This window comes from Salarias fasciatus, chromosome 12, assembly GCF_902148845.1.
Source record: "Salarias fasciatus chromosome 12, fSalaFa1.1, whole genome shotgun sequence".
In the NCBI taxonomy this organism is placed as follows: Eukaryota; Metazoa; Chordata; class Actinopteri; order Blenniiformes; family Blenniidae; genus Salarias; species Salarias fasciatus.
Genome location: NC_043756.1, coordinates 30,493,832 through 30,519,695, shown reverse-complemented (window position 1 = coordinate 30,519,695; position 25,864 = coordinate 30,493,832). Strand labels below are relative to the sequence as shown.

Sequence of the window (25,864 nt, the reverse complement as noted above, 5' to 3'; positions counted from 1 at the left end):
AGACTGTCTTTGATGAGCAACCAATCTTGAGGTTTACCACGAATTCAAAGAACAATACTGAAGAGAATGCGTTTATTGTAGAGCTTTCATTAACGGAACTGAGCGTGTAGATTCTCCGCGTAACCATCGGTTTCCGTGTTTGTGAGATAACTGGAGAAATGAATGAATGAATTACTGCATCTTGTATAAACAGCATGGTCCATAAAAATGACATTGCATGTGAGGCACTAACAAATCTTCTAGGCTAGTTTTATACAACCTTTTTGAAAATTGTTTTGGGGGTAAAAATTCAGTTCTTTGCTATTGTTTGTATTCCTGATGGTGTATTCCTTAAGAATATCATCAACACCTTTATATGAGAGCTGTTTGAAGGCTGAATAACAACCCTACTGCTATATAACACGTGGGACCAAACCTCTACAGACAAAGTTAGAATCAACAAGCTTTATTTTTTTATACCTGTAGATAATCTTGGGTTCTTGTGGCGGAGCGGACTCGTAGACACGGGGCTTAGGATGACGGATAAGCTGACCACATGACCATCTCATGACTCTGCAACATGTGCTCCCTGTTGGAAATTGGGGCTTAGCTGAGGTTTAACACACAGATCAATGCAGTCATTCACACTCATACACAAGTGGGTTTTTTTTGGTGTTGTTCTATTTCAGAGTCAGCGTGGCCGTCATTGGTCTGCCGTCCCGCCTCACACACACACACACTGTTTTGCATCTGTGTGTCTTTAGACTAAATTACATGGTTATCAGCTTTGTCTGTCCTGTCTTTAAATCGCAATACAATCACTCCATGAAAACGTATTTGTTGATAAAGTGTTGAAAATATAAATTTTTAGGCTATATAACTGATGTCATAGATATGTAGAAATATTTTCTGTAGTCCCTTTTCGTAGGTGCACCAAAGACCAGGTGTTCAAAGCAGACATTATAGAGGTTAATTTGGGGTTTTGGAATCTGTTCAATGATTAATATCAGGTATGCTGTTAAAGGAATCCCTTTGTGATGTTGAATTTCGATGTTGGATATCAGTTTCTGTGGTGAATTTTATTTGTGACTCCATGAATGTCTTCTTTTCGACTGAAACGTCTCAAATATCCACTGGCTCTGAAATGTACGCTGGACATTTATTTCTTGAACAAAAACTTTCTCTTAATGTTCAGAATCAATGTTTAGAATGTGTGTAAAAGATCACGACGCTGACAAGGACTGTGGGAGCAGCAGCAGGGCTTCTCGTGATCAGCAGTGTGTTGGAGCGACCAGACCGGTGACAAGCGGAAACATCAAACGTCTTTAATCCAAATCCAGCCCTGTACATGATTCGTTCCAACAACCCTTTAACACACTTGTACTTGTGTTCGATCTGCATGGCAACTTTGTTCCATAAAGCATAAAAAAGCTTGGCTGCTTATGTACACGTCATATAAAAGTCATGAATCTTTTACGGAAACAGCGCGAAACAGAACAGAAGCAAGGCATCCTTCTAAAAAGCCATGTCTTCAATGTGTTTCGATTCCACATCATTATATATATATATATATATATATATATATATATATATATATATATATATATATATATATATATATATATACATATATATACACACACAGTATGTGCCTGCATATTCCATCAATGCCTCAACGTGTCCAATAAAAATGGTATTTTTCTCTGATAAGGCATATTTGCCTGATGTGATGGTTTTCTTCAACACTTAGATTCAGAAAGCTCTCCATTCTCTGGAATCCTCGAGAATGTCTTCGAGCTTTCTTCAATCTGTTGGAAAGATAATTGAACCAGATGCAAACTGTTGTGGTTCCTCAGTCAGTCCGAGGTGCTTTACTTCACGTCCTGTTTGACATGCTGCTCACAGACGTGCTGTTGTTGAGGCTCGTTGAGCGCCACTTTTTTGGAATAAAGAATAAAAAAATGATTAAAAGATCTGCTCATAATAGTTAGCTTAGACCTTAGAGAGCTCTTCAGCTTTCAACATGATGACTCATACATGGCACACCAAATATCCCTCCAGCTGTCATCGGTTTGTGTTTAAGCTATAACACACAGTCACAAGATGAAGCCTGTATGAAGGTAACCTGATCCAGCCCATCCAAACTCCACAGAGGAAGCTCCAGGCATGGGAGAGGACTCAGAACTCATTGCAAGGTCACGTTGATAATCTGCTAAATATTAAAAACTCCCTATCAGTGTGAGCTAATTTGTAGTTAACTTGTCCTTCTTTACACCATATCTGTGTATTTAATCATACAAGTGAGTATAATTTAATCTCTAATCATTTATTAACCTGTTTCAAAGTTGCTTACATGTTTGAGTATTTCTAAAGTGTCATGAGTGGAAATAGGAAGTTTATTATTTAAAGTTTAAAGTCTTTGTGCCTGTCATATAACAATGTACAGACTGTGAATAAATAACATTATGAAGTAACACCACCGCTGCTATAAAAACCCCACAGCTGCTCTCCTCTCCAGACCATCTCTTCATCAGTTTGACGGGGGACAGACGTGCTTGTTCAGCGTTGAAAACACACAGCAGGTGTTACACGATGCAGACGAAGGAAAAGCTGCTGCTGCTGCTCGCCGGTCCGGTCAGCAGGCACACCTCCTCCTGACCTGGGCCTCCTCCACCTCCTGACTGGCGGTCACGCTCCCGTTGGGTTCGGACCCGTGGCCGCCGTACGTGCTCTGCTCCATCCTCTTCATCACCAGCCCCAGCAGCGTGGTCACCGCCCGGTCCACGTCCACGCCCGTCATGGCACTCGTCTCAAAGTATGGGATGCTGAGGGGAGTGACGAAATGGAGAGAAAAACAAAGAACAAGAGAATTCATTTTCACGTTCAATTTGAATCATTTCCTTCCAGTTTACAGCGTTTTATATTGAGACAGACAACCACACACACTCACATTCACACCTCGGGCCAGTTTAGGGTCAACAGTTGACCTCATATGCATGTTTTTGGACTGTAGGAGGAAACCGGAGAACCCAGAGGAAATCCGGCATGCACAGGAAGAACATTCAAACTCCACACAGAAAGTCCCAGCCGGTATTTTAAAGTCAGATGTTATGTTGGAGGATAGACGCCTAAAAAAATATTCCTTTTGATGACATGTATAAATACACTGAATTTTAAATATGTTAACAGGATGAACTAAACTTAAATGGTTTTCATCACCTGCTCCAGGTGAGGAAAGTGAAATGGCACCATCTAGTGGTGAACTGGTGGTACATGGAAGACATGCAGGTGACTTAGATCTTTCATTCACTCAGGAAATAATGAAATATCTGACAAAAGGGTCAGGGAGCCACGCTGCATGTGTTTGGACTGCAGGAGGAGAAAGTGAGGAAGGGCCTCTGGCAGGAACTGACGGCGCTCATATCCGCTGCTGCAGCAGAACCAGTTCAGTCCCGGGAAAACAGAGAGAGCGCCTGGTTCATGTGCCGTGTCCGTATGTGACGCCTCACCCGTATCTGTCTGCCAGATCTCTGGCCTGCCTGGCGTGAACATCCCTCAGGTCCCTGAGGTCCGCCTTGGTGCCCACCAGGACCACATCCGGGCTGTCGCAGTACGCGTTGGCCTGGAGCTGACCTGAAACGGCACAGGAAGTCCTTCAAACCCATGACACGCATTCACTGAGCTCGGACTCAGATTTAGTCAAGGATATTTTTGATGCAGCTTAAAAAAGGGGGAAAGCACACTGGTGTGACGCGGTGCAGAAGGCTGAGTGACACATACTCATCCAGTTCCTCACGTTAAGGAAACTCTGCTGGTTGGTCAGGTCGAACATTAGAAGGAAGCCCATGGCATCTCTGAAGAAGGCTGTGGTGAGGCTGCGAAACCTGCAAATGTGCAGATATCTGATGGCGTTAGCGTTAGCACTGTGTGGAGGACTCAAGAAAACAAATCCAAGTGTATTTATAAAACCATGGTGGTCAAAATGAGTGGTTTGGACTCAAAAAACAAACAACTAAATCAGCCTCAGCTGTACTTGGAGGTTGGTAGCAAGCCAAAGGTCACCAAAGCTAAATTAACATTTGTTTGTATTTAGCTTGAAGCTCCAAAGTCCAGCCTCACAAAGCTGTAAGTGTCAAGGATCAAAATAGTTCAAACGAGACACAGAAATGCTTAAAGTTTGGAACTATGGCACATTTAGCTGCTACTGGACATCAACCAGGCCAACGGGCTTTTTCTAACAATACTAATATTACAACAATGATATTTTCACACAACAGTGTACAGCATTTACTTCAAATTGTTGATTTTTTCCCGCCTTTTTGTTTGACAACACTGGAAATGTTTATGACTGGTATGGCTTGGACCATAACTCACAGAAAAGGTGATCCTGCTGCATTATCTATCGATCGATCAGAATGTCAACACAGACATCAAACAAACGGGTCACCTCTCTTGACCTGCTGTGTCCCAAAGCTGAAGGTGGACTCTGAAGTTCTTCTCAGTGGCTCCATCAGCGTCTTTCCCCGTGTACACCTGAAAAAATCCACTCAGCTCAATGACACAACCCCAAATGAAGATTTCTTATTTTTTTTTTAAATTGTTGTTTCCATCTATAAAAATTCATGACATGAGGTGAAAGAGGGCTGTAAATGCTTGCAGATGACTGAGCAGATGATGGTGATATAATGGAGCATATCTGGACTGATCACTTCATATGAGAACAGCTCTGGTTGGAATCAGCAGTTTACTGTTTGATGTTCGCTTCATGCATCCAATTTGTCTCATATCTTGAACTGTGTGTCTTTTGTCAGCATTTGACTCTGCGATCATTGAATTAGGGTCGCAGTTCAAATGTTTCCTAATGGAGATAATCTCATTTTTGGGACTTTTTCTTCGGATTTCTTTTCTTTTGTTTGTTTGATTTCCAGAGTTTAAATGCAAAGTTGTATTAAAGTAATGTGGCAAAAAAGGGCTTTTTGTGCACTTTATATGTGTGGTTTGCATGTTCTATTAGGTTAGTATTATGAGATTACACGGAAGAAGCAATGCATTTTTATCAAAGTGTGCATCTCTTGAATGTCATATATTGTATTAGTTTTCTTATATTTAACTTCTATTTTTGCTATCAGGCTTTAATCATGTAGACTTTCTTTGCAACCAATGTGACTTTCTGTTATTTCTGTCTCTCATTGGAGCTTTGAGAGGAAACACTGAGGAACTCATGAACGTCCATCTGGAGCCCCTCCCTCCCAGCTGACGATGTGGTGAAGGCAGGACACACCCTGGACAGAGCTCTGATCCATCACAGGACAAACACAGACACACACACACACACACACACACACTCGCATTCACATCTCACACTGCAGTTTCCTCTCAAATTAATGTTTTCAGATTGTGGGAACAAACTGGAGAACCCAGAGAAACGTCTTGCTCTCACATTTAGAACATGCAAACTCCATGTATAATTCATTAGGTAAAGCCGAAGTCACAGCAAAGACAGATGTAACTCACCACTCTCTTTTCCCTGAAGTCGATGCCCACGGTGGTCGTGAACTTGCGGTTGAACTTGTTGTCGGTGTACCTGTAGAGGAAGGTGGTCTTGCCCACCCCGGAGTCACCCAGAGCCAGCAGCTTGATCAGGTAGTCGTAGTCCCATTCCGCCATCCTGCAGCCTCAACCTGCCACGCAGACCGACGACAGTGGTGCTGATCCGCCTCCTCTTCTCATGAACCACCAGAACGTGGACACAGGATGGTCGGTTCTTGCTCAATACGGACGGGGTGAGTTAACCTGAAAAGAAAAGGTGAAATTCCTTCACCCCAGCCTGAGCCTGCAGGACCATCACCACGCAGGCTTTCAGCTGGACGTCATAACGGCCCTCTCATTGTGAGCTGATCAGAGGGAGACTAGCACATGACTGGAGCTGGCTTCCACATGAGCAGTCAAATGCCTCCCCACTGCCTTCTCTGACTTTGCAGGGTGAAAAAAATGTTCTGTCTGGAAGACAGAACTGTTATTATTGACTGCATGAAGCTGCCCGGGTCACTGCAACGCGTGGTTATACACTGGAAATCATATCAGGTCATGTCAGATGTGTGTGTGTGTGTGTGTGTGAGAGAGAGAGAAAAACAAAACAAAAACAAACAAAACCTTTTCTGCTACTATTACCCAGAGTGGGCGTGAAATATGGAATAATTCTACATGTCTATGATCGATGTTATCATCCTCTGGAGGAACGGCGGAATGATCCAGCCTCCACACTGCAGAGAAAACTTTGTTTACCTGACAAGTTTCTTTTCAAGATCAACATACAAACAGTCCAACACTGTTTCGCCGACCTAATGAAAGTATCCACAGACACAGCAAAGAAACTCAAAAACCTCACCAGTTCTTCTACAGATGGGCCCAGCGTCCATCCAGCAGCCTCCTCTCCTCTGGACCAAACACAGCAGCCACCGCTGGGATATGCTGAGGGCGCTGGACCGTTCCCCCGTCTTTCATGTGATCCAGGGAGGAGTTTCAGGCCTGAGAGATCCAGCCGGAGCCGAGCCTGCAAACCTCCTGTTTCTCTGGAGGGTTGGAAAAAAAATAACAGAGGCTCTTTAAAAGCTGGATTGAGTCGACAAATTGCGGTGGATTTAAGTGGAAAGCATCCAGCAGGAGCAGAACGGCCTCAGTCTCTGAGGGTCAGGAGACGTAATCCTGCGTCAAGCATTAAATGCTGAAAGTTTAAGAAAACAGCATAAAGCCAACGACGTGATGCCAACTCTTAAATTTGAATTATATCTCAGATTAACCAAACATCAGTGTCAAACTCACAATCGACACAATCCAACAGTCGGGAATCCTACAATCTGTGAATTCTGTGGATGCAGAAATCACAGAAAAGTCTTTTTTCCTGAAGGCTCTAGCAGTCAGTCAGCAGGGGGAACTCCGATGTTTTAAAATGCTGCAGGAAAATCTGAGGATCACAGATTTAGCTACATTTTTGATCAAACATTTTGAAGGCTGTAGATCATTGGATGAATTTGATCCATCAGCTGAATAACTGTCGTCTGATGTGAATGGTGTCCACGACTCAGAGTTTTCTGCCTTTGACTTTTATTTTTCCTTTTAATCCTTTTAAATGTTTAAATAAAATATTTCCATTGAAACCGATAACCTTGGCTGTTTGGGTCTTCTTGACTGATGTTTAATTGGATAGGAAGAGGAATTAACAGATACATGCAAATTTAACCTGTATATTGATCAGTTTATCAAATGTTTCTGCGGAATGATCACATTTTTAGTGAACTCTTTCTGTCCAGTTACACATCCGTGCACGTGATGCCTTTTGACGCTGATAGGCTTCCGTACATCATCGTGATCGCCTACAGAAATACAGTTACTGGCACAGTAATAGTAAAAAGAGCGCACCGACGCTCCTTAAAGCTCGTAGTTATTCTACAGATAGGAAACGTCTTTGTTAACAAAGCTCCATAATGCCTATTCAACAGAACAAACCTCTTTGGGATCATAAGTTAGGCAGTTCAAGGTAATCAGTTGTTGTTTTCTCAGCTGATAAGTGCAGAAATGAGCGTTATGAGCAAAACTTGACTCTTGTTTTCTATGTTTTCACATAAGTGTGTAATTGAGAGACAGAATATGTTGCTGTAGCTGCAGGGAGAGAAGAAAGGAATCTGCAGACTCCAGAGGGCTGTAAGAGCTGAGTCTCTTGCTATTTACTCCACTTTCAGTCAGTCTGTGTCTCTAAGATGGCATAGATCATTCTCTCTGACTGGTTTCTTGGATTGGAGGGTTTTCAGGATGAGCTTCAGCTCCCTCTGAACGTCTGGAAGAGCTCAGAAAACATTTCCAGCACGCTCACGGTCAGAAGACCGAGAGGAAGACAGAGTCCCTTCAGCAGAGCCGTGGTCTCCAGGCGCTACACTCATGCCCGTGGGCTACTGATGATTCACGGTGGTCCCTCTAACAGCCAAATCCAATTTGTTCGGTGCCTTTTTTTTTTTTTTTTTTTTAATTTCCATCTTTAAAACTTGTGGAGTGTGTAACTGTCTGTGGAGACTTGATTTTATAGCCGTGGGCAGCATCAGAGACGGGCTTGTTTGTGAAATGGCTGGGAAGAGAGTTTACGTAAGCAGGAGATATTAGCTCCTTCTAGATTTCCTCTGGAAGGAGCTCGAACATTTGGGGGCAACCGGTGCAACACAGGGCTATTTGTGTCGTGGGGGTCACACGTTGTCGAGCTGCAGGATGCTTGAAGTGCCTCTTCTTCTCCAACAACTAACTTTTCTTCCCATTTCGACCCATGTAATGGTGCCGCAGGCCTGGAGGAGCTTTTTATGGTGAGGTGCTTTTTGTGTGCAGCATCCGAGGAGTTCGGGCCGAACGGATGATCTGTGAAGTGACGACTGCCCCGTGACTGGAGGGGAAAAGAATGAACGGGATTGGAGGAAATACGGAGAAGCGGATCTCCAGGAAGGGGAAACTCAGCGTCACAGAGGTGCAGCGCTGCCATTGCTTCACATGCACCAAGACCAATGCTCCGGAAATATCACACAGTCCGGGCTGGGCGACGAGACGACGACAATGACGGGAAGGTTAATTTAATGAAAAAAAAAAACAACCTGGTATAAGTCTTACACAGACACAAACATAAAATGCAAAAATCCTTGTGTGTATTCTTTCACCTCAGTGGCGTTTCAGAGCAGATTGATGCTCAATAACTGCAGTGAGTTCAGCTTCTGGTTCACCCAGCGTTGTGATACCAGAGAAGGTGTGGAAAAAAAAATATGGACTTTTCCATGAATCAGCAGGGGGCAATGTGGCTGCAAGAGCAGCTGCAGCTCTCCTGGGCTGACCCTGCTGTGACTGCAGAGCCGAGAGGACAAGCTGCGTGCCGGAGCTCCGATAAGTCCTCCGCGCACGGATGAGGGATGGCATTCCACCGGTTTGTGTACGAGCAGATCCAAGTCGTGGCTGCAGTTACTACAAATACATCTGTTTGTTTTTTCGCTGCTCCTATTCTCAGAATAAATAAGCTTAGTTCAATTCAACAATAATTTTGCAAAAAAATATAAAAAATCTGTGAGAGATTTTTAAATAAAAGTTCTAAAGAGAAGAAACCTTATTGTACCAATCTTGATAGTGTCACTTATCAGATGCATTATCGGTGTAACCTTTGACCTTAAACAAAGATAACTGTGCTACATTCTGATTACCTGCACATGACCTGAGATCGAACACCTCCCTCTCAGAGGAGGGGAGCAGCAGGGCCAGTTTCTGCAGGAATGTGATCTGATATGCCCCCTGCATGCTGCGAAGGGAACGGCAAGCATGTGTGACACACACACACACACACACACACACACACGCTCAGTCTTGTATTTCTATCCTTGTGGGGACCGTCCATTGACTCCCATTCATGTCTAGCCCCTAACCCTGACCCTTACCCTAACCCTAACCCACACCACAACAAAGCCTAACCCTAAAGAAATGTTTTTGCACTTTTACTTTTTTCAGTAACAACAACATGGTCAAGAAAACACTGTTTCTCCTACTTAGGACCGGAAAAAGGTCCCCACAAGGCACGTCGTTCCACGTTTTGCTATCCTTGTGGGGACATTTGGCCCCAACAAGGATAGAAATACAAGAACACACACACACACACACACACACACACACACACACACACACACAACACCACTGCATCACACACATGCTGGTAATGCTCAGTCCAAACTAATCCTGCTGGATGGACAAATGAGGAAATAGTGTCTCTGTGCAGGAATGCACTCTCAGACTTGGTGGAACACGTGTTTTATCCGTGTTTGTTGCTGTCTGGTCAATCCAGGCCACAGCTGGAAGAGAGATCACATGACAGCGTGACTGATTTCATTTTCATATCCAAAAAAGACGCTTGGCACAAGCTCAAGAACCTGAACTTTACTCGAGGATCCTTTAGAATTCTAATGTATTCAAAGAACACCTTCCCTTTTTATATATCTATTTGTATAACAATAATAACTTTTATATGCTCCTATTAATTATGAACAACTTATCAGAAGTTTCATGAAATCCTTTTTATTCAACAGTCACTGGTATATATAAATATAAATATAAAAAATTCAGACAAAACACGTGAAAGTTAATTATAATAAAATGTATTTGACCATAAGAAATGCAACTTTAAAAAAAAATCATGCTTACTTTTGCCATCCATTCAAAACTTTCGTAGGTATTCCTGCTGTGATTTAACCTCATGTTTTTGTGCTGTGAGAGTATGTTTGGATAAAATATTCCCCTACTAAATTTGCTTTTATCAGCTCTCTAGCAGCAACATAATCACATTAATCAGCTCTAGAAAAAAAGACTACAAATATGTACAGATGAGCGTCCGAGCTTGATGCACTATTCCGTAATGAATGTTTTCAAAATCAATTGATTTTGGTTTTGTGGAGTGTAATTGCTATGGAATGGCATGGACATGAAACTCAAAGATACAGCATATCTGTAAAGTACTTTATCATTTTGTACAAAATCTATATTGTTTTTTTTTTATTATTAATTTCAGACTTCTCAACATATAGATGCAGACTAAAGAAAAACCACAGATTTGAAAAGAAGCTGGTGTGAACGTGATGAGGAGTGTTGATGCAGCGGGAAAGTTCTGTGTAAGTTTAAATCATTTGACTTGTACAACCCAGTAGGTAAATTTGATCAAATTATTTACTTTATTCACAATCAATAAATCTCTATCACAAAATAAATACTTCCATTTGTGTCAAACTGTACATGGAGAACGACACATTCAGATAAACATTTTTCCATAAGCAGATTACCGTGAATGGATCATTCCTTCTCATATTTTAAAAACACTCATTCAGCCGCAGTATTTTTGCCAGACGGCCCGACGCTGGAAGCCGACAGTCTGTAAAATCTTAAAATGCAAACTGCTACTGCAGAAACACAACAACACATGTGATCAGACATTATTGAGACCACGGTGAGCTGTGGTTTTTAGCCTTACTGCAGAACAAGCATGGGAAATCTTCTACAGACACTGTTCATGTGCTTTCCAACCTGCGTGTGCCGTGACAAGATTTGGCTGCGATTCAGGTGTATTATTTACACTGCTGTGAAACAGTATGATATATTTAATATCCAAAATGTCCCATGTCATATAAAACACTAACCTGCATCTTCTTAAAAATAAATACATCAGAATCAAGTTGTTGTGTGTCTTAAATCTCGTTAGTGTTTGAACTTCTCTCTCAGCTCTGGTGTCCGGTTGACCACGTTTCTCTGATTTCTGTGCAGCTCAGTCTACTGTTTCTCTGCAGCCACTGCATACAGTTCGTTTATTTTGTCCTGGTACATCTTGACGACGATGGGCCGCCTCAGCTTCATGGTGGGTCCTGTGGGGACAGAGAGAGCAGGTCGGTCAGATCGAAGCCACGATCTGCAGACGTACCAACATTAGATCAGATATTCAGCGCGTATTAAACGAGGGAGGAGGAATGCCGTCTGGAATGCGGCGCAGTCACAAGACGTCAACATGACCTCGGCGACACCTCGAGATCGGGAGCAAGTTAACGAGTGACGACAGACACGAGCGCGATAATAGAACACCGTCAACTTGGCAGCGATTATTATTTAAAAAGCTGACCCAGTTCTCCTCCTGGCAGGGAGAAGTCTCGCTCCAGGACCACCCACTTCTGGACCTTCTGTGCGTTGGACGTGGCCCTGGCGTTGACCCGGTCCACGCCCTCCTGGATGGCTTTGTAAATGGCCGGCTCCTTGTTGGCGAGGACCTCGGACACCTTGGTGGCCTTGACGCCGTGCTGCTGGCAGAAGTCCAGCGCTTCGGGGCTCAGCTCGTCGGTGGGCTCGCCGTTGTCGTCCATGTTGCACTGCAGGCGGGGGGGGGAGGGGGAGAAGGCAGGTTGAGGGTTATCTGCTCCCTCACACCCCCAGAGCTGCTGGATCGGGACCTGCCTACCTTGAGTGTGAGCATCATGGAGAGGAACTTGAGCTTGTCTCCCAGCAGCATGGCGTTGCTGATGATGGGCACCTCGGCCTTCAGCGCATCCTCGATGGGCACAGGGGGGATGTTCTCACCTCCAGCAGTGATGATCAGCTCTGAGACAGCAAGGCAGAAGACGTCTCACTGTCGGCTGTCTTTTCCGCCGAGTCCATCATGCGGCTGTGTGGCGTTACCTGAGCCGACATGCTGTCAAACTAAAGACTGATCTGTTCTTTCAGCTGACCTGAAGCTACATGAGAGGATGCCAATGATTCCTGTACGAAATGATTCGGGAGATAATGACAGTGGAATGTTGCTATCAGGAGGACCGAGTCGATAATGAGGCGCTTATTAGTTTTCTGGTTGAGAAAACAGACACACCAATACTTTAAGTTCTACACAGAGGATACATGAAAATACATTTTTTTATACATTAAATTGAAAAGCTTTCTAAACATGCTGGTCTAAAGAGAGACGCTGAAGTTGGTTCAATGTCTCTTAAAAAAATAAATAAATAAATAAGAAAGAAAAGAATGCAAATGATAGTCCAAAATGATTATATTGTCAACACATTTTACAATAAAAATTCAAATTAAAAAGAAAGTCAATGTCTCTGAGCGGAACATATCAGAAGTGCCTTGAATGTGAACTTTTGCTTTTTTTCTGTTCTACAACCAAGCTAAAGGCTTGAAGGTTTCATAATTCAAAGGCTATAATTTTTTTTTTTTATTTTGTAGGCGAAGCGCAGTCACGATCAAAAGATTCCGACACTCCTGCTCAAACCCCAAAAGTCAGAGTTGAGCTGAGTTTGGTTCTGCAGAGGTTTTTCCCTCCATTCTTAAATATCAATGCTTATGCAAGAACATATCTGCCATCCTAAAATCTCAGATGATACAAGCTTTAAACAGACTTCAGGTGCACCGATTAGTCTGCAAATAAACAGTCTGACGAAATAATGGTCTGAAGGTTTACGCTGTGCACGGTTTCGCTAATCCAGTGAAATAAGGTCACCCAGTAAAAGAGCAGCCTGCAGCACGTGGCCACAGGCGACTCTCGGGCGTGGTGAAGTATGCGGAAACCACTGTGCCGTGTTGCCACAACAATGCAGTCAACCCGAATCCCCAGAGTGAACAAGTGAACCTGCCAGACAACCAGGGCATGTTTGTGTCGGCCACTCTCAAGTGTGCCAAAGGTTAAGCTCTGAGGAGGACTTCTGCCAGCTGGCCACATCCTCTACCGAGACGTCTCCACTGGTTTACCTGTGGGCCAGCAGCTCTTTAAGGAATCACCTTTCACACTTTTGCAAGTGCAATCTTGCATTTTAACTGAAATATCTTTAAAAAAAAAAAAAGAGGCAAATCTGTTTATTTCCAAGAAAGTACTGTTTCTCTCTACTGTATCTCATGATCAAGCAGTAAGAATGTGATCTACGTCATGTTGAGCCCAAGCCTCCGGTCCGCTCACCTTTGATCCTTCCTGTGATGTACAGGAAGTCACGCTCGTCGTTCCTGCCCAGGTCTCCAGAGTGCAGCCAGCCGTTCTCGTCCACAGCGTCAGCCAGTTTATCGGGCATGTTCAGGTAGCCCATGAAGACGTTTCGCCCCCAGAAACAGATCTCTCCATTGCCGTCCGCGTCGGGATTCTCCAGGTTCGTCTTGCAGCCCGGCATCACTTTCCCACAGCTGGGGAGAAAGACTGAGTCAGCCGTGTGCTCAGGTGAAGAGTGATTCCAAGAAAATAAATCAGTAAAACCGATTTAAATGACACCTTTCACAGATAACGCTCAGAGTTTCACACCATTCATAGGAGAAAGATAAAACAGAAATATTGTCAGTATATGTAGTAATACTCATAAAACAGTAAAACCGAGCAGCTGCAGGTCAGCCAATGACATGTCTGGCAGCCTTGAGAGCTTTTCCACAGTAAAACTCAGTTCTGTCCTCAGGACGTAAAAACAGGAAACAGTTTTCCTGAAAGTTTTTCTTTTCACGTCATTAAATTTAAAAACTCCTCGCAGACACAATGCGTCCTGTTGTACCCACGTCTGCTTGCTTTGCTTCCAAGCTGCACTGTGCTTGTAGTGTTCAGTCAGCAAACATTAACTCATGTGACCTTCGCTGGTGAGACGCTTACACTGGAGCCTCAATACAACTTTGACAAAAGGTGGTTGGACTTTAGGTTGTAATTAAACAAGCAGAACTTTCCCCCCAAATCCAGTTTTTTCTCACACCCAGATCAGGAATCCGTATTATTATTGTCTTCAACGCTTTCTGCTGACCTTGTGAGGCGGTAATCATTTATAGAGACGGCGACGGTGTGCGGGCCCGAGCTTTCGCTCATGCCGTACACCTCCATGACGGGAATATTGAGGCTCATGAAGTACTCCAGGGTGTCCTTCGTGATGGGGGCGGCTCCGGACAGGCAGACCCGGCAGCGGTCCAGGCCCAGAGCTTCACGCACCTTCTTGAAGACCAGATTGTTGGCCAGCATGAAGCCCCACGGCACCGCGTTCTCTCTGGAACCACCATAAAAAACATGTCACATATACATCATTTGCCTGGAATTCAGGAATGTCCAGCACATTTAAAAATAGCAAATATCCTTACAGAGTGGATCCCACCCACAACAGCTGTTCTGGTAAAAATGCCACCTATATTATCCACTTCACCGGTTGGTGGTTATAATGGTATGGTTTATTGATCTAAACATTGTAAAATACATTGATATGATTGTGCATGAACATTAGCATGCATCTGACCTCCTGCAGAAGCTTTTATCCTGATTTCGCCTTTTATTAAAGAATAACAAGCTTTAAAATTAACTCAAGGATTTCATTTGCTACACTAACTTCTTTTTTAAACATGGAAAATATTTCCAAATGCTAAATCGAGATAGCATTTTTGCAGCATATCATGTGGCTCATATCTGTTGAAAATTTCAAAAAGGAACTTTCTGTTGCCGTCTGGCGCCAAATCATCTGCTCAGTGCGACACTGAAGCAACTACTAAATGGTTTAATAGAAGAGAAAATTAATGCTTGTAAAGTTAGTTCAAATGGAAAGTGGCATTTACATCACTGACCAGAAATGTGCTGAGAGGGAAACTCCTGTTTTAAAAATACACTAAATAAGACAGATTTAATGAGAATTGTCAGATCAACATGAAGTTCTGGTTCCACTGCTGAAGTCGTCAACAGAGGAAGAATAAGAAGCAGGCAGCAGTCTCAGTCACCGCTGTCCCTGAATACGTCACTGACTGTATGCAGTAAAAATAGCTGCTCTTCAACAGCGCAGTGTTTAGAGGAAGTTTGTGGACGAGAGCAAACAGCAGCTGATAGCGGTTCCATGCTGCTGTCTCACCCAGTCATGGCACTTTGGTTGTACTGCAGGCCGATGGACTTGGCCCAGTCCGCCACCCTCTTCCTCAGCGGGGAAGCCTTGGCCCCGACGGTCTTCATCCTCTCCTGCATCTTCTCCCACACCCGAGGAACCCCCAGGAAAAGGGTGGGACGAGCCTCTTTCAGTGTGTTTACTAAGGAACCCTGGGAACAAGGCAATGCAGTCAGAACTCCAGAGCGCCGATCAATTCTTTCCTGACTGTTAATTCTTTACCTTGAGGGCGTCCGGCTCTGCGAAGACGGTGGTTCCCGCAAAACTCATGCAGACAAATATGTCAATCAGCTGAGCAGCTACGTGGCTGAGCGGCAGGTAACTGACCAAGACCTCCACGCCGCCCTTCGCTTTGATGACCACCGACGCCGTACGGGCCGTCCATGTCATCTGAAAGTGAAAAGAAGGTGAAGGGTCATCAGAACAGACGCACACCTGACACGGTGGAGCAGTACTGATCCAGCGGCATGAGGTGTGTCACGATGCGGCGCCAAGAAGGAGAAAACTGCAGCAGGGTTGGATCCTCTGTGACTGTCACTAATACAGCCTTAAAAAAACCAGGAGACATGACGGACTTCCGAAACAACCGTCCCGATTGTTCTCTTCCTGGAAAGGTTGCTGCTGCCCACAGGGAACCGAGACTGATCGCCACAATATTGATGCGTTTGACCTTTATTTCTCTCCCCTGCCTCTTAATGGGATTTAACCTCTGTATCTGGTATCGACTGAATCGAAACATTTGGAAAAAAACAAAGTTTAATCATGAACTGCCTCTGAATCACAACAACTAACAATTATTATTAAAAAAAGAATAAAACAAATCTATTCTCTGGAGAACAATGCAGGGCTGCTCAGAGAGATGTGTAATTTATGTGCAAAATAGCATGTTCTTTAAAACTTGCACAGTTTGTAGTGTTCCGAGGGGGGTACAATGAAATGTTCAATATGCATCACTGAATGCCGCCTTTATATCTCTGCCCCGATAAACTATACAACCACACACGCTTTGAATCACACCAAGAAGCTATTTTTTGGGGTCAAATTACAGATATCCTGATATTTTTTATATTTTCAGATATCATTGCCGGTGGTGGAATTTATAGACAATAACAAGCATAAATCATCATGTTCTAGTAAGATATGTTTAATTTAAAATATCTGGTAAATCTTTCTCTGATACATTTTATAGTTTCCTCTGATGCTTATTTTTTTAAATTCAATTCATCCAAATAACAATTTCAATAAATGTGTTTCTAAAACGTGCAGATTTAATTAAACTTGATTGTGATTTTTTTTTTTTTTTAACTCAGTTATTTAAAGGAGAAAAACAATGCTGGGATAATGTATCAAACACTTGACGCTGCACTTGGAATGTGATTGACAGTTTTTAGACCAAGTAAAAAAACAAAGGTGTGAGAGTTTTAATGAAAAGGGAAAGTCTTGCGGAGGCGACTCACATTGTCGTGGCTCAGCATGACCCCTTTGGGGTTGCCGGTGGTGCCGGACGTGTAGATGAGCGTGCAGCACTCGTTGGCCCGCAGGCTGTCGATCACAGCGTCCAGCTGCTCGTCGGGAACGTCCTCCCCCAGCTTCATGAATTCCTCCCACTGCAGACACACAGGCACAGCAGCTGACTGGAGCAGCACCTCTGAACGCAGTCACTTTTCTGCTTTGATGTGCGAGCGGTGGAAACGTACTGAATACAGGTACGGTGCTTTCTGCTGCGGCTCGCCTCTGTACTGAACTATAGCTTTCAGGTGAGGAAGCTGGTCTTTCACCTGTCGGAGGAGACAATGTAAACAAACCCACGCGGGGACAGTCCTTTGTATTCTCGTAAAACGCTTAAAAACAGGCACGCAATGAGAGGGCGGGGTGCTCGGCGAGAGATCTCCACCTGCAGGATCTTGTCGAGCTGCTTCTGGTTCTCCACCACCACCACGTTGGCCTCACAGTTGGCAGCGACGTACTGACAGGCCTCGGGTGAGTTGGTGGTGTAAATGCCGGTAGCAAGACCCCTAAAAGGAAAGGAAACAGAAGTTGGAGTGCGTTTCCTCACTCCATCCATTGTACATTTTGGGAATCAAGTGTAGAGTTTCTTTGGCTCACTTGTTTTAGGCTTTTTTGATACGTGAAAATTTAGTTTGTCAGCCTCACTGCAGGCAACACCAAGGGCGTCGTGGTTCCCCCATGTGGGTGTGGAGCCTCACATTGGGAACCACTCCTGTAGCCTGAATTAACCTTACTAAAAAAAACACCTTCACCATGAATTCATGCCATCTGCAAATGCAACACTAAAGAAAAAAGCTTCCTTAAAGGAAAACGGCACATCTCAAAACGTCTCCTACAGCCATGGCATTAAGTATAAACTCACCCTGACAGCAGAGGTTTGACATTGATGCTCGTTTGCTCACATCAAGGCAGCAATCTTTCACAGCAGCATCACCGTACGTGATTTCTGCATATGATAAAGTCCTTTTTACATTATTTCAAACCTGTTGTGCTGAAATACTGAACACGGAGATGCAGATAGACTGCAGGAGAGATAAATCAGCTATGTCAGGCATCTCCAGAGCAAAAGCCAACGGTCAGGTTTGTGTTGTAAATTGATGCGATCTTAATCTTCCAGAAGCTCGCCAGGTCTCCGCTGAATAGATCTGTGTTTATGGAGATGAGCTGACTGCACACTCACCCGGCGAAGATGCTGCCCAAGTCTGAGATGAACCACTCAGGGGAGTTAAATCCCAGGATCGCCACACCATGGTAGCGCTCCAACCCCAACTAGGGAAAGAAAAACAAAAGAACACACACACACACACACACACACACACACACACACGGCATTTACTTTCAACCAGAAGATGGCAAAGGGTCTCTCTTACTTTCGACCTACATCTGGTCTTAATCGCCACTCCGCCTCATAAGACACGGACATGCCATGAAACAGGAGACGTAACCCAAGCTGTAAATTCCACAGCTCTCAGTATTGTCTTTCAGCAGCCCATTCTCACACCAAGGGCAGGCTGAGAAGTCTGTTCACAACACGGGAGCGGAGAGAGCAAAACATGTTGTGTCAGCTCAGACATGAATTCATCTGTTGTATCAGTCGGATACGAAGTGCAGAGCTGCGCCACACTGGACGCACGTGAGATGCTGGAGCTTGCCGGTTTTGTGACGTTAAACACATTAATTAAATCATTTGTCAAACCAGGTCAACCACCTGACGTCAGTGAAACAGGTTAAGCTAAAGACAAAAGCAGAAAGACCCCCGAGGCAAACAAAAGGCAAAATGACAGCAGTAAAAAAAAAAAAAAATGTGAAGTTTCTCTGGGGAAGCTGCCGAGTCGGCTGGTCTGATGACTTCCTTCTTCTTAGTCAACTTTAAAACTACTATTTGATGTACTGTGAAGAACAGGAGACCAGGACTGTCTCTGGTTTAATACCACGAACTAAGAGCAGAGTGTCTAAAAGTACTGCAGTGTAAAGTCAACATGACAGAAAGTGGGTTTTTTGCAGGCAGTACAGGTTTGTGTGCAAGAAGACAAACACACATACCTGAAGAAAACTTTTGGCAGCGGCACGGCACTGCTCGTAGTACTGCCTCCAGGTCATGGACGCCTGCTGCCCGTCTTTCTTAAACACCAGAGCCGGATGGTCTCCAAACCTCTCCACGGTCTCCAGGAACATCTGGTGGATGGTGATGGGGGCCTCTGAGCCGGGACCCGAGCCCTCCATCCTCAGCTTGACCGCCTGGTCCCTCCTGGTGCTCCACAGCTGCTCGGCCGGGCTGAGGGTCGTGGCCAAGCTGGCTGCGGTGAGAGGAACCTCCCTGAGCTCTTCTGCATCTGGACAACAGGGGCAAAATCTTTTACCCGCCATCGAGGTCAAATCGGACTGGGTGGATGGCAGACAGCTCGCGGTTCAGAGGAAGAAGAGTCAAGAGGACGAGACGGCTGCAAACATCTCAGGGCTCTCCCTGTGGGTGTGTTACACCTGCTGTGTCACACACACACACACACCCACACTGCAGCGAACAGGGAAGGCTGCTGCTGTCACCTGATACAGAAGCTATGCAGCGCCGGCCTCCACCCACCAATCAGGTTAGTTTCAAGGAAGTAATTCAGGGTTAAAAAACAATGTGGGCTTGAGTTTCAACATTTTATGCCTGACAGGCACAAAAGCCAGAGGTGCATTTTTCACTGCTTCACAGGGTGATTTTCAGGCTTAACTCAGGTGTTTTCCGCCTTAATGACTTTCCCCTTGTGTTGCGGCTCCCACGCACACCTGATTCACACGAATCATGTGATCAGTATTCCACAGAGTTCAACATTCACCACAATCAGCAGGGGAAGGTACTGCGGTACTGCATAAACAGTGTCAATGTATCAGTGATATGCCCAAAGTGAAAACGAATTTTATTTAAAGGAAGATTTTTAAGTGCAGCAAATGTAAACAAACCTGATTAAATGGATAAAATAAAGTAAGGTGACAAACTATAAGGGTAAGTCTGATGGCTGCAGCCTACATTCAAGTATCCACCCGTCCAGCGGACACTTTCACAGTACCAGCCTCTACTACATTTCAGGACAGGTGACTGCTTTCAGCAAGAAAATGGTTATTTTAATGTACAATTTATGAGGAAGTCTGACATGAACAAAAAAGAGCAAAAACTTTGTGTGTGTTCTGAAACGTGCTTCGTCTGATCTCAGAGTTGATGGCGCGAGTTTGTCTGGTCTGCTGGTGGTGAAGTAGATCTATTCACTGCAAGAGAGAGACTGATTTTATCCCAACCAATCATTCAGCAGGAGGTGGGATGTGCTGATGATTCTCACACTAGATTTGAATAAAATTCAACATAACTTCAAAAACTATCATTGTCGTTCAAGTTGGAAACGTTGATTCCTGCCTTTGTCTCGACTGTCCTTAAAGATCTGTCAGCCTCTTATAACACTGACCTCAGCTCCAGCCACCTCAAAGCTGCTTGTATCCGTAAGGCAAGGCCGGTCCGGCCGCGACTGCAAAACAGCCGTAAAACGATCGCCCTCATTACTGACTCGTTTTGGATTTACATAGAATTTACATGTGCCCGGTTTCTGAGTCTCTTGCAAACAGTTTGAGGAACACTTAATCAAAAAAAAAAAAAAAAAACATAAATTTTAAAAATATATTTGACCAATAAGCTCACGGACCACTAGGCCTCGCTCGAGGACCACCAGTGGTCCGCGGACCACTCTTTGAGAAAGGCTGTACATTAATTCTGTATCATGAACAGTAAATGTTTATTCAGTAAATTCCTTTGAATCTGTACCTCAGCACATTATTACATTTTGAGGACAATTCTAAGAAGCACCAGTGCCTAATATTAATATATCAAACATCCCAAACCCTGAATGAAGCTGTGAGCTCTCACTTTGACCCGTTTGATATCCTGCTCCAGGACATTCTAGTCACTGTTTATGAGTGAGTAAGACTGATCGTTATTCAGAAAGTCACAATGGTCTGAGAAGCTGAAATGTGTTTTGTTTCTGTGATTTATCTGGAAATCTGCGTTCTTCAAATGAGCGTCTCTCTCAGATTGCTACCTGGTGCTTCGGGGGCGGGTGTGCTGGGCTCAGCTGGATGCTCCGGCTCCTGGTCCTCTGAGGCCCTGGCTGCTGTGTGGGGGTCAGCGGTGGGAACGTTTCCATTCAGGATGACAGAGGAGTCGCTCTTCACCCCGGCTCCTGCTGTGGGTTCCACTCCTTGGGATGAGATGCTGTGACAGTCGACGGTGAAAACTCTTTTTAGATGCCGATTGATGAAAATGAAATAGCTGTAAGTAGGTCAGAGCTGTCTGTATTTGACCTACCTTTCAGAATCTGCGTTCATGTCTGCTGCACCATTAATCACAACAGATTTTTCTTTGTTACTCATCTCCTATTTTCTACAAAAAAAAAAAGAAAAAGAAAAAAGAAGAGTTAAATTACCATCGAATTGCGGTCTTTAACAAGACTCTCCAAGCAGATAGGGTTATCTGTTATGTAACAGCGCTGCTCTGAGCATTTATATGACTCTGACTATCATTCAAGTCATTGCGACAGGTCACAGCCAATGACCGCCGCACGCCGCCCCGGTCCAAGTGTTGAAACTGTTATTACTACGCCAGGAAACATTGCTCCATCTGCCAGGGCTGTCGAATTCATGCCAGTTCAGGAGACAAACACCGATCAGTGTGACCCAGAGTCCAGTGGAATGATTGTATACTGTGTGTTTCTCGAGTTATTCTGAGAGGGAGCGAGCACTTAAAGTTTATTAAATGCTTTAATTAAGCCATCTGGTTCAAAATGCTAAAAAAAAAGTAATTTGATTTTTTATCACATCCAAAAGTGCAACAAATTACTCAACCTTGTACTTAAATCTGTAAAACACCGCCTCAGTTTCAGCTTGATGTTTTCTTTATAATTTTTATGTTTTTCATGGTCATTCTGTAGGTAGAATCAAATGCTCTAATCCACTGGTCATGTGTTTTTTTGTCACAGTCCAGAGGTAAGGGATCAGCTGAAATCAAGGGAACAGTTTGGCCTTGAGCTGGACTCTCCTGTTCTTGGAGGACACTGTTATGGATGTTTTGAAATCCTTCCTGCTTGACACACCTTGTTTATTGACTGTTATCATGAATATCTGCGGAAAATCTGATAAGGAGATGCTCATTAAAACCCATCAGAACCGTGCCCATCCAGGATCCAGAGTACGCAGCTCAGATATGACGTTAAATCATCCCCAGCCAACTGCTTGGCGTTAAAGATTCATGCCCCCAAGTGTCTTTAATTTGTGAAACTCTGCACTCCAGTGAACCAAATCCTCACACTGGAAGACACACAAAACAAACCCAACTCACAACATTTTCAAGATTGTCTTCACCTTGAATCTTTAAATGATTATTTCCAGTTCTTCACTGATCAATTTGTGTCAAACATATTTGCCTATTGAGTACACAACAGGCGAAAAAACAACAAACGCTATAGAGATGCAGGTGCACATTCACTGTGTTATCACAGCCAGTGAAACATATTAGCATTAATAAAACTATAAATGAGCTATACTAATAGAACTGTAATAGATTACGATCTGTCAAGACAGCAGCTGACCTCAGGGTGCACTTTTTTCTGGGTCGAAGTTCAACTGACTTACAAAACCACAGTGTGGAAATAAGACTCACCAACGGCGAGAGTCCTTGACCCTGATTGTTCACATACTAGAGCAAATGTCTTTTAATTGCAAAACGCTGGTTTCAGGCTCAACCCTGATGGAAAATCTGCTGAGCAAAAGCAAACCGAGCAAAGAAAAGCTGGGCTGAGGTGCAGGTGAGGGGAAACGTCGCTGGAAATGACTTGACACTGATGAGTGAAACGTGTTCGCCGAACAAGATGTTTTAACGTTCTTCCCTCACAGCAGGTGGCAGTAGGAAGCACATTAACACTGAAAGCATTAATTTAAGACAACAGAATAAGTTATGTTTAAAATACTTTTGTTCAATTTTCTTAAATTAGAATGCTGTCTTTAGAACAGAATCTGTATGACTGTATCTGAATGCTGAGGTTGAATGTTCTGTGTAAAGTGGCACATCTGGCACATCTGGCCGGTCTGGTGTCTGAGTGACATCCAGGGGTGACGACCCACTGTCACTCTGCCATGGAGCGGCTTAGTGATCAATACATGACTGACTGAAACACAGCCATCCACTTATTCACTTGATAAGTGTTATCAATAGTTGATTATTAATCTTCATTTAAGTGCATACAGCACAAACAAAGTGACCCTGGTCTATTTCAAATATAGAAAAATGTGCCATTTCTCACAAAACAAGATGAAAAACACTGGCTTAAGGTGGGAGCTGCAGAGGAGGAGGAGGAGGAGGAGGAAGTTCTGTCTGTGGTGAGTAAACACAGGCAAGAAGTCTGCTCATATCAAGCAGGGCTAATATTAGTAACTTGTGTCCAACTTAGATGTTTAGAACTTCAAACACACCTCGTTCACACACTCGTTAAGCACAACAGAGAGTGAAAAGTGAATGAAATGAGCACATACCGTTTGGGCTGAGAGTGCTGGGTGGCATCAACTGGAGAGAGGCAGCCAGGTAGAGGACAGATCAACCTTTGCCCAGCTGCAGGTACTAGACTGCTGCCCCTTGTGTTCCTCCTCTTCCTCCTCTTCCTCCTCCTCCTGCCTCCTGGGTTGAACGTCAACCTATGGGGGGGCTTGTCTGAACTTAAAGCAGCCGGCCCAGCTCCCAGGCCAAGTCCACAACTTACACAATCTCCCCTCTCGACACCTCGCTGCAGAGGCGACGGCGAAAGTGACCAAAGGTTGCGTCTGTTCACAGAGGCAGACCTGTAACCTGACACACGGCACCTGCCTCAAACAGACGCTTTGTTTGTATTAATTACAGCTCCTGACAACTGTTGGCAGTGGAGACGGAAATACTGGATGGAGCGAAGATTTAACGATCTCACAAAGCGCAGAGGAAAAGGTGGAGAGGGTTACTGCAGGTTTATTATCTCAGATTGACTCGTAAAGACAGTCATTATCAGACGTGTTGGGAAAATAATGATAAAACTCGATAAGGTGTGAGATAAATCAACAGACTTTGACTCATAACAGAGTTTCTTAAAACTTGTGCAACGTTTGCCTTTTAAACCAGATTGACACATCCGTTAACATAATGGTGGTAAAAGGTTTTTCCTCAGGTTTCTCCATAAGAAGCTGTTCAAACACCCAGAAATCTCTGCAGTCTGGAGTCAAGTTTTCACGGCATGCTTGGAGTTTTTATTTCAAAAAAACTTGGACTGACAAATAAGAATGCATGTATGGAAAGCCAAACTCTCTCTCCCCTTTAACTCCCGGTGGTTCACACTACCTCACAGTCAGAAAGACACTGGTTCAAGTCCAGGTTAGGCTTGGAAACATTATGGTGTAGGGTTTGCATGTTCTCCCTGAGCATGCAGAAGTTTGTCAAACAGTGAAAAAGCATGCCCGTGAAGTCAACTGCTGATTCGAACGTTGCGGATGAGAGTGAATGTGAGTGTGTTTGCCCTGTGATGAACTGGTGATGCCTACAGCTCCAGCTCGCCGCAACCTTGACTGGGATAATTCATCATTTCATTCCCAATGCATTGCTGTGTAATTTGTGAAATGACAATAAAGGAAGTCAGTCTCATGCAGTCGGCCATAGAAATGAATGGATGAACTCTGACACATTTATAGAAGTTTTAATTGGCTATGTTACTTTTTTTTTGTCTTCCTCAGTGAGCTTCAGTCTCAGCTGTTGTCTTTGTGGCTACAATTCATTCAAGTCTTATTTACAAGAGGAGGAGGAGGAGGAGGAGGAGGAGGAGGAGGAGGAGGAGGAGTTTTTTTTATGTAACTCAATTAATGTTTTCCTCACCAGAAAGAACTGATAATATGTGGCTCACAGAGCGTCCTTCTTGTATTATCTGATGTCGCCTCAGCTGGACTTAATGAGTGAATCATTCACACTTCAGCTAATGTTTCACATTCATTTATCTATTTTCAATAACCACTGCTTTATAAATAAGTAACTCGTGACTGAAAGAGTCAAGAGTCTTACTCTGAGCAACCTGCACCAAAAGTCATTTTCTTGAGTCCTTTCATAAATCCTGAATGTCATTTGATGAAAATTCTTCATGTTGAGTCTCAAGAGAAAGTCAGTTGTGTTTACACCAGAGCATAAAGCTTCTGGATCATCTTCTCTGCGTATCATGTGCGCAGCCTTGTTTTCTATTTTCTGCTGAGCTTGTATTATCTCACCGCCTCGTCCCATTGTGGAGACCGGCGCTGTTTAGCAGGTAAATATGGGGTAAAGTTGATCCCTTCATTGCAGTGACACAGAGTCACCTCGGTCTGGAGCAGCAAGGTCACGGAGTCACACCACCGAGTCGCGCCACGGCCGTCCCTCCGGCTGCCGTCTGGAGACCGGGGAAGATCAGTGACAACACTCAGATGAGACCATGATTCTCAAATACGGTCCAATTAATGAGAGCACACTGTGTGCTTGCAAAGGCTGTTCTCATTCTGATACAAGCTGCAGTTGACACACTACTGAATCATAAAGGTAAATCATTCACCTGCACTGTTTTATGAATTTACAGAGAACAGCTTTTCAATTGTTTGATTGTAGGAAGTGTTCCTCCATCCTGATGCTGTTTTAAGTCCTGAATTAATCAAAAAAGAAGCTTCTAGTGAACAAACTGATGGTGTTTTTGTAAGATAAATATGAGAAAGTGACAAAGGCAGTTGAATTTGGAATCGCCATATTGGAACGGGCGACCCGCCACGTCGTAAGATATCCAGTGATAAATCAAGTCTTCAATAAAAAATAAAAATAAGATGAAACACTTTTCTAAATAAGCCCTTCTGATGTCGATATAGAAATGAATTTCATGTTATGCTAAACGTCTGTTGACAGTCAGATA

At 43.9% G+C, this 25,864-nt stretch overlaps 2 protein-coding genes across 2 annotated transcripts; both read right to left on the bottom strand.

The window, feature by feature from the left end:
- Nucleotides 1-2,614: 2,614 nt before the first annotated feature.
- LOC115397949 (ras-related protein Rab-27B-like) lies at nt 2,615-5,648 on the bottom strand. The gene is made up of 5 exons (XM_030104501.1): nt 5,494-5,648; nt 4,427-4,512; nt 3,760-3,863; nt 3,489-3,612; nt 2,615-2,804 (listed from the first exon to the last, which is right to left on the bottom strand). The coding sequence occupies exons 1-5, from the start codon at nt 5,644-5,646 to the stop codon at nt 2,615-2,617; spliced, it is 657 nt and encodes a 218-aa protein (XP_029960361.1). The 5' UTR covers nt 5,647-5,648.
- Nucleotides 5,649-10,692: 5,044 nt separating this feature from the next.
- On the bottom strand, nt 10,693-23,581 carry LOC115398530 (long-chain-fatty-acid--CoA ligase ACSBG2-like). The gene is made up of 15 exons (XM_030105340.1): nt 23,460-23,581; nt 21,241-21,315; nt 20,975-21,147; nt 18,948-19,237; nt 18,085-18,173; nt 17,290-17,410; nt 17,093-17,173; nt 16,853-17,002; nt 15,618-15,785; nt 15,366-15,547; nt 14,286-14,522; nt 13,472-13,689; nt 11,984-12,123; nt 11,651-11,894; nt 10,693-11,399 (listed from the first exon to the last, which is right to left on the bottom strand). Exons 2-15 carry the CDS (start codon nt 21,303-21,305, stop codon nt 11,308-11,310), a joined length of 2,250 nt encoding a protein of 749 aa, XP_029961200.1. The 5' UTR covers nt 21,306-21,315; nt 23,460-23,581; the 3' UTR covers nt 10,693-11,307.
- Between the last annotated feature and the right edge of the window lie 2,283 nt (nt 23,582-25,864).